This window comes from Arachis ipaensis, chromosome B09 (genome assembly GCF_000816755.2).
Source record: "Arachis ipaensis cultivar K30076 chromosome B09, Araip1.1, whole genome shotgun sequence".
In the NCBI taxonomy this organism is placed as follows: domain Eukaryota; kingdom Viridiplantae; phylum Streptophyta; class Magnoliopsida; order Fabales; family Fabaceae; genus Arachis; species Arachis ipaensis.
In genome coordinates, this window is record NC_029793.2 from 134252288 (window position 1) to 134260856 (window position 8569).

Sequence of the window (8569 nt, forward strand, 5' to 3'; positions counted from 1 at the left end):
GCCCTGTCACCCTTACAACCAGAGAGAAACACACAAGCATACTCGCATACAACATTCATCTCAGCTATCCGGCTTAAGTTCACAATTCATTCAATTGCATACATGCATTTATACTCAACCATGGATCACCATCCATCTCAGCCATCCGGCTCACGGTTCAATCCAGAACCAGCCAATTTATCAATAAATACAGCCCTTCGGCCTAAGTTCATAATTCATAATCAGTCATACGACTCACAACTCATTCGGCAATCAGCCATATTTCAATAGCATACACGGCCATTCCGGCTCACAACAAAACAACACTTCCACCATTCAACATCATCAAATTCATAAAACCGGCATTTAAGCCATAAATCACTTTTCTCAAGCCATTTCACTTTGAAATAAAATTTCAACTCTTTTTAGCCTTGGCTTTAAAGATCTCATTTCTCAAATCATCTCAGGCTCATAAGCCAAATTTACTCAAAGTGAGTTCCCTTTTTAAAACAAAGCCACTCTCGACATTCTCTTTCCAAAATAATTCCAACATATAGAAATATAGTTTTTGGAAAGCGCCCCTACCTCAAAACGCAATTCCATAACCCAAACGCCTCACAGAGTCCTTTCCGTCTCATCCCGAAATCACCGGCAGCTTGAACCACAGCCTTGCTCACTTTTGCAGTAACCACATCAACTCTAATTGCAATACGTAACAAACGGGATTAACTCTCATAACAACGAATGCTATAACACCTCAACGTTTAATAGGACAGCGACTAAAGGGGTTACTGGAATGTAAACGCTTACCGCAAATAAGAAGTGACTGAACCATGAAGCGGCAGTCCCGGTGGTGGTTCCGGCAACAGCAACACTCTTCCAGTGGCTCCAACTCGCAGCAACTCCAACCACAGAAGGATGAATACTAAAAATGAAACAGCCACTTTTATGGCAACTCCAAATCGATGGTAGTAACCCTGGCGGGCAGCAAGGCACCAAGAACAGCCATTAAACAGAGAGCAGAACAAAGCAGAACAGGGCAAGAGCAGCAGCAGTTGCGGGCTCTTACCAGGCAAGACGGTGCCAGCCCTAGCCTCTCTCATTTCACGACGAGCTCCAGCCCGTTCCAGCAGTGATGGCAGCGGCTCTAGAAGCCTCAGCAGGGCACGACAGAGGTAGCAATACAGCGACAAAACCCAGCCTCCACCCCTTCTCACTCATCGAGCACGCTCTCTGTTCTCCGTGGTACTCATTCGGCGGCAGTGGACTGCGAGGAGGTCAATGGCGGCGAGGCAAGGTTCGGTGATGACACAGCTGACAGTGGCGGGAGGCACGAACGTCGGCGGCTTCTTCAGTGGCACCAGGGAGCGACGGCGTTGCACGAAGCTTCTCCAGCGACGACAACGGCGCGGTGGCGGTGCGACAGAGGCTCCCTCCTCCTCTGCCCCTCGCACGACTCTTCCTTCTACCCTGAACGGCGCCGATGGCGCCCTCCTTTCCCGGCGACAAGGGCAATGGCGACAAGCTCTCGCTCCCCTCTCACTCGCGAGTCACCCCTCTTCTTCGGCGCTGGTGGCATCAGCGGGATGGATCCGATGGCAGGACACGGTAGCGTGGCAGCAAGGCGTGGTGGCGACGCCGTTCCTCCCTCCGGATCTCCCTCTTCTCAGACCCCTTTCTCTCTGGTTCTATTCTCCACGAAAGCAACAGGCATGGTTTTCCCCCCTCTCTTCCCCTTCCCTGACTCTGCCTTCCCCTTTCTTTGCTTCGTTTGTTTCTTTCTTTTTTTTTTCCTTTTGCCTCTGCGTGTGGGTGTCTAGGGTAGAGGGGCAGCAGCTGCTGCTGCTGAGTGTGGGTGGAGGGAACCGGGTCGGGTAACGGGTCACTAGGTTAGGGTTTCATTTTTGAAAATTAGGGTTAGGGTTACTTTTGTAATTTTAAATAAAAGTAAGGGTAATATAGTAATTGAAACCCAATTTAAATCCAACGCTAATTATATAGAGAAAATACTATTTGCTCACCAATTTCACAAATTATTTTCAATAAAATATCCAAATCAAATAATTAGGAGTAATATAATTAAATCCTTTATTTTCCAAAGTAGCAGTATTAATATTGAAAATATTTTTAATTCAAATCATATAGAAATCCTTATTATTTCACAACTACCAACTTTATACTCTGAATATAGAAAATAATCCAATAATTGTGAATTTGGATAATAACCATAACTTATCTCAAATCCCATAAATCAAAACTTGCCTTAATTATCTTTAATAAAATAATCTCTGAAATTAAGGCTATAAATAACTGTAGGATTTGAGACTTGATCATAATAAGATTTTTCAAAGATTCTGGATCTTACATTCTACCCACCTTATAGAAATTTTCGCCCTCGAAAATTGATACAAAATGAAAGAAATTTCATAACAGTTCACCCTTGAACATATTTAAGGAAGAAGCAAAAATATCTCAAAATATAATCATATATACAGTTTCCAAATACTTTGATTGTCATAAGCATAAGGGTGTAAAGGTAGGAGTGTGATTGCAAAGCAAACGTTACAAGGTAGGCTCGATGCAAAAGATAACATGGGTCAATCATGTGATAGTAGGGCAACAATCCTCAACGGATTAAACTCATCTCAAATCTTTAAAGAATCAACTTCAGACATTACATTTCACAAAGCCGCACAACAATTCAGCCAAACCAACATCCATAGTCATTCGAGTCAATCAAATAATACATAAGGCAGATACAATCACCAAAAACACAATATCTCGCACCAGTATCCATATGTAATAATTCCAATACACAAAACATAGTTTTTGGAAAGCGCCCCTACCTCAAAACGCAATTCTATAATCCAAATGTCTCATAGAGTCCTTTCCGCCTCAACCCGAACTGACGGCAACCAAAACCTCAGCTCCAAGCCACTTTCGCAACAGTCTCAACAACTCGAATCGCAACATACAACAACCGAAACTCAATCCTATAGCAATTAACGCCACAAACCTCAGCGTATGATAACAGAACGGTAACTAAAAGGCTTTCAAATCTAAACGCTTACCGAACCGAAGAAGAAACGGCTGAACCGAAGCAGCGGCGGTCTCCGAGCCGGTTTGGCGGCAGCCCGGCAGCCACCTCAAGCGACAGCGATGACCTGAACCATATGCAGTGACAGTGAGGTTTCCAGAAACTCAACGGAAAGGAGAACCAACTTAAGACCCTTACCGATAGACTTTTTCGGCGACGGCAAGGGCAGCCAGAAGCTCCGACGGTGCTCCGGAAGGTCACAGAACCACTCCCGGCGGTCCAAAACCCCTTTCTGACAACGGCAGCTCCGGCAGAGGCAGCTCCGGCAGAGGCAGCGCCGGCGACACAAACGGTGGCTGGACACAGTGGTTGGACTCCCAGCCCAGCCTCCATCCCTTCTCACTCATCGAGCGCGCTCTCCGTCCTCCGTGGTGCTCAATCGGCGGCAGTGGACTACGAGGAGGTCAACGGCGGCGAGGCAAGGTTCGGTGATGACACAGCTGACGGTGGCGGGAGGCACGAACGTCGGCGGCTTCTTCAGTGGCACCAGGGAGCGACGGCGTTGCACGAAGCTTCTCCAGCGACGACAACGGCGCGGTGGCGGTGCGACAGAGGCTCCTTCCTCCTCTGCCCCTCGCACGACTCTTCCTTCTACCCTGAACGGCGCCGATGGCGCCCTCCTTTCCCGGCGACAAGGGCAACGGCGACAAGCTCTCGCTCCCCTCTCACTCGCGAGTCACCCCTCTTCTTCGGCGCTGGTGGCATCAGCGGGATGGATCCGATGGCAGGACATGGTAGCGTGGCAGCAAGGCGTGGTGGCGACGCCGTTCCTCCCTCCAGATCTCCCTCTTCTCAGACCCCTTTCTCTCTGGTTCTATTCTCCATGAAAGCAACAGGCGTGGTTTTCCTTTTGCCTCTGCGTGTGGGTGTCTAGGGTAGAGGGGGCAGCAGCTGCTGCTGTTGAGTGTGGGTGGAGGGAACCGGGTCGGGTAACGGGTCACTGGGTTAGGGTTTCATTTTTGAAAATTAGGGTTAGGGTTACTTTTGTAATTTCAAATAAAAGTAAGAGTAATATAGTAATTGAAACCCATCCAACGCCCAACGCTAATTATATAGAGAAAATACTATTTGCTCACCAATTTCACAAATTATTTTCAATAAAATATCCAAATCAAATAGTAATATAATATATAATTAAATCCTTTATTTTCCAAAGTAGCAGTATTAATATTGAAAATATTATTAATTCAAATCATATAGAAATCCTTATTATTTCACAACTACCAACTTTATACTCTGAATATAGAAAATAATCCAATAATTGTGAAATTGGATAATAACCATAACTTATCTCAAATCCCATAAATCAAAACTTGCCTTAATTATCTTTAATAAAATGATTTCTAAAATTAAGGCTATAAATAATTATATGATTTGAGACTTGATCATAAAAAGACTTTTCAAAGGTTCTGGGTCTTACATTATTAACAAACATAAATTCAGAATTTCATGATGAAAATAATAGATACAAAAACTACAAAAATAAATTTAATAATCAGAGAGAGATAGAAAGGAACTTACAAGAAGCTGACGGTTGATGAGCGGATAATTTATACGCTTTTTGGCATTGTTTTTACATAGTTTTCAGTATGATTTAGTTAGTTTTTTAGTATATTTTTATTAGTTTTTAATTAAAATTCACATTTCTGGACTTTACTATGAGTTTGTGTGTTTTTTTGTGATTTCAAGTAATTTCTGGCTGAAATTGAGGGACTTGAGCAAAAATCAGATTCAGAGGTTGAAGAAGGACTGCAGATGCTGTTGGATTCTGACCTCCCTGAACTCAAAGTGGATTTTATGGAGCTACAGAACTCCAAATGACGCGCTCTCAATTGCGTTGGAAAGTAGACATCCAGGGATTTCCAGCAATATATAATAGTCTATACTTTGCCCAAGTTTAGATGATGTAAACTGGCGTTGAACGCCAGTTCCATGCTGCATTCTGGAGTCAAACGCCAGAAACAGGTTGCAAAGTGGAGTTAAACGCCAGAAACAGGTTACAAACTGACGTTCAACTCCAAGAAAGACCTCTACACGTGTAAAGCTCAATGCTCAGCCCAAGCACACACCAAGTGGGCCCCGGAAGTGGATTTCTGCATCATTTACTTATCTCTGCAAACCCTAGTAACTAGTTTAGTATAAATAGGACTTTTTACTATTGTATTTGCATCTCTGGACGTTTAGTTCTTAGATCATGGGGGCTGGCCATTCGGCCATGCCTGAACCTTCATCACTTATGTATTTTCTACAATAGAGTTTCTACACACCATAGATTAAGGTGTAGAGCTCTGCTGTTCCTCAAAGATTAATGCAAAGTACTACTGTTTTTCTATTCAATTCAACTTATTCCGCTTCTAAGATATTCATTCGCACTTCAATATGATGGATGTGATGATCGTGACAGTCATCATCATTCTCAACTTATGAACGCGTGTGTAACAGCCCAGACCACCCGCTAGCACGATATTGTTCGCTTTGGCACACAAGGCCTCACGGTTTTGCCTTTGACGATAGGGATGATAGCCGAAGCCCCCCACACTCACTCGTCAAAACGCGTCATGCTAGGGAGAGGTATCCACACCCTTATAAGGCATGCTTTGTTCCCCTCTCCAACTGATGTGGGCCTTACAATCCACCCCCCTAAGGGAGCCCAGCGCCCTCGCTGGCATATCGATCCGGGTTCTGGCTCTGATACCATCTGTAACAGCCCAGACCACCCGCTAGCACGATATTGTCCGCTTTGGCAGACAAGGCCTCACGGTTTTGCCTTTGACGATAGGGATGATAGCCGAAGCCCCCCACACTCACTCGTCAAAATGCGTCATGCTAGGGAGAGGTATCCACACCCTTATAAGGCATGCTTCGTTCCCCTCTCCAACCGATGTGGGCCTTACAGCGTGCCTGACAACCACTTCCGTTCTACCTTAGATTGAATGGATATCTCTTGGATATCTAATACAGGAGACCGAGTCCGAGTTATTAGTGTCTTTGTGGTATAAGTTAGAACCCATGGACGGCCATTCTTGAGAATCCAGAAAGTCTAAACCTTGTCTGTGGTATTCCGAGTAGGATTCAAGGATTGAATGACTGTGACGAGCTTCAAACTCGCGAGTGCTGGGCATAGTGACAGACGCAAAAGGATCAATGGATCCTATTCCAGTATGATCGAGAATCGACGGATGATTAGCCATGCAGTGACAGTGCATTGGACCATTTTCACAGAGAGGATGGGATGTAGCCATTCACAACGGTGATGCCCTACATAAAGCTTGCCATGGAAAGGAGTATGAATGATTGGATGAAGACAGCAAAAAAGCAGAGGTTCAGAGGAACAAAAGCATCTCTATACGCTTATCCGAAATTCTCACTAATGAATTACATAAGTATCTCTATCCTTATTCATACTTTATTTATCTTTTAATTATTAAAACTCTATATCCATTTGAATCCGCCTGACTGAGATTTACAAGGTGACCATAGCTTGCTTCAAGCCAACAATCTCCGTGGGATCGACCCTTACTCACGTAAGGTTTATTACTTGGACGACCCAGTGCACTTGCTGGTTAGTTGTACGAAGTTGTGAAACAGAATTAAGAACATGAACATGCGTATTAAGTTTTTAGCGCTGTTACCAAAGAAGGAATGATCACGATTTCACACACCAAGTTTTTGGCGCTGTTACCGGGGATTGTTCGAGTTTGGACAACTGACAGTTCATCTTGTTGCTCAGATTAGGTAATTTTATTTTATTTTTAAGCTTTTTATTTCTTATTTTCGAAAATAATACAAAAAAAATTTCATTTTCGTTTTTTCCAAAATAATTTGCGAAAATCCAAAGAAAAATTATAAAATCATAAAATCAAAAATAATTTTTGTGTTTCTCGTTTGAGTCTTGAGTCAAATTTTAAGTTTGGTGTCAATTGCATGTTTTTAAAATTTGTGCATTTTTCGAAAACTCATGCATGTGTTCTTCATGATCTTCAAGTTGTTCTTGACAAGTCTTCTTGTTTGATCTTTAAAATTTCTTGTTTTATGTTTTTTCTAGTTTTTCATATGCATTTTTAATTTGTTAGTGTCTAAAGTTTGAAAATTCCTAAGTTTGGTGTCTTGCATGTTTTCTTTTATTGAAAATTTTTCAAAAATACATACTTGATGTTCATTGTGATCTTCAAAGTGTTCTTGGTGTTCATCTTTGCATTCAAAGTGTTGCATATTTTTCTTGTTTTGATTCATAATTTTCATGTTTTGAATCTTTTTGATGTTTTTCTCTTTCATCATTAAAAATCCAAAAATAAAAAAAATATCTTTCCCTTTTTCTTCTCATAAAATTCGAACACTTGAGTTGACTTTTTCAAAATTTTTAAAATCTAGTTGTTTCTTATAAGTCAAATCAAGTTTTCAATTTAAAAATTCTATCTTTTTCAAATCTTTTTCAAAAATCAAATCTTTCTCATTTTTCTTTCATAATTTTCGAAAATCTTATTAGCATTTAATGTGATTGATTCTAAAATTTTAAGTTTGTTACTTGCCTAGTAAGAAAGGTTCAATCTTTAAAATTTTAAATCATATTTTTTAGTTTCTTGTTAGTCAAGTAATCAACTTTAATTTCAAAATCAAATCTTTTTAAATTTCTTTTTCAAAATCTTTTTCAAAATAAGTTTCAATCACATCTTTTCAAAATCAATTTCAAAATCCTTTCTAACTTCTTTTCTAACCTCTTTTCTTTTCAAAAATTAAGATTCAAATCTTTTTCAAACTAATCCTATCTTTTGTTTGATTCTTATCTTTTTTTCAAAACTACCTAACTAATTCTATCTCTAATTTTCAAAAATCACATCCTTCTTTTTCAAAATTCAATTTTAATTAACTAATTATTTTAAATTTCAATTTAAATTAATTTTATTTTTCTTTCTAATTTTCGAATTCTAACTTTGATTTTAAATTAAAAACAAAAATACTTTCATTTTAATTTATTTAATTTTCGAAATTCTCTCCCCCTCATCTCTTTCTAATTATTTTATTTATTTACTAACACTTCTCTTCATCTCAAAATTCGAACCCTCTCTTCCCCTTGGTGTTCGAATTTCTCTTCTTCTATTCTTTTCTTCTTCTACTCACATAAAGGAATCTCTATACTGTGACATAGAGGATTCCATATTTTCTTTTCTGTTTTCTTCTTTTTCATATGAGCAGGAACAAGGATAAGAACATTCTTGTTGAAGCTGATCCTGAACCTAAAAGGACTCTGAAGAGGAAGCCAAGGGAAGCTAAAGCACAACTCTCTGGAGAAAATCTGACAGAAATTTTTGAAAAAGAAGGAGACATGGCCGAAAATAATAACAATGCAAGGAAGATACTTGGTGACTTTACTGCACCTAATTCCAATTTACACGGAAGAAGCATCTCAATCCCTGCCATTGGAGCAAACAATTTTGAGCTGAAACCTCAACTAGTTTCTCTGATGCAACAGAATTGCAAGTTTTATGGACTTCT

At 40.6% G+C, this 8569-nt stretch overlaps 2 protein-coding genes across 2 annotated transcripts; one reads left to right on the top strand and one right to left on the bottom strand.

Annotated features, from left to right (window-relative positions):
* LOC107616423 lies at nucleotides 377-1082 on the bottom strand. Its single transcript, XM_016318383.2, has 2 exons — nucleotides 790-1082; nucleotides 377-678 (listed from the first exon to the last, which is right to left on the bottom strand). Exons 1-2 carry the CDS (start codon nucleotides 1080-1082, stop codon nucleotides 561-563), a joined length of 411 nt encoding a protein of 136 aa, XP_016173869.1. The 3' UTR covers nucleotides 377-560.
* On the top strand, nucleotides 1170-4043 carry LOC110266951. Its single transcript, XM_021112045.1, has 6 exons — nucleotides 1170-1487; nucleotides 1532-1694; nucleotides 1800-1853; nucleotides 3221-3500; nucleotides 3548-3710; nucleotides 3755-4043. The coding sequence occupies exons 1-6, from the start codon at nucleotides 1261-1263 to the stop codon at nucleotides 3948-3950; spliced, it is 1083 nt and encodes a 360-aa protein (XP_020967704.1). The 5' UTR covers nucleotides 1170-1260; the 3' UTR covers nucleotides 3951-4043.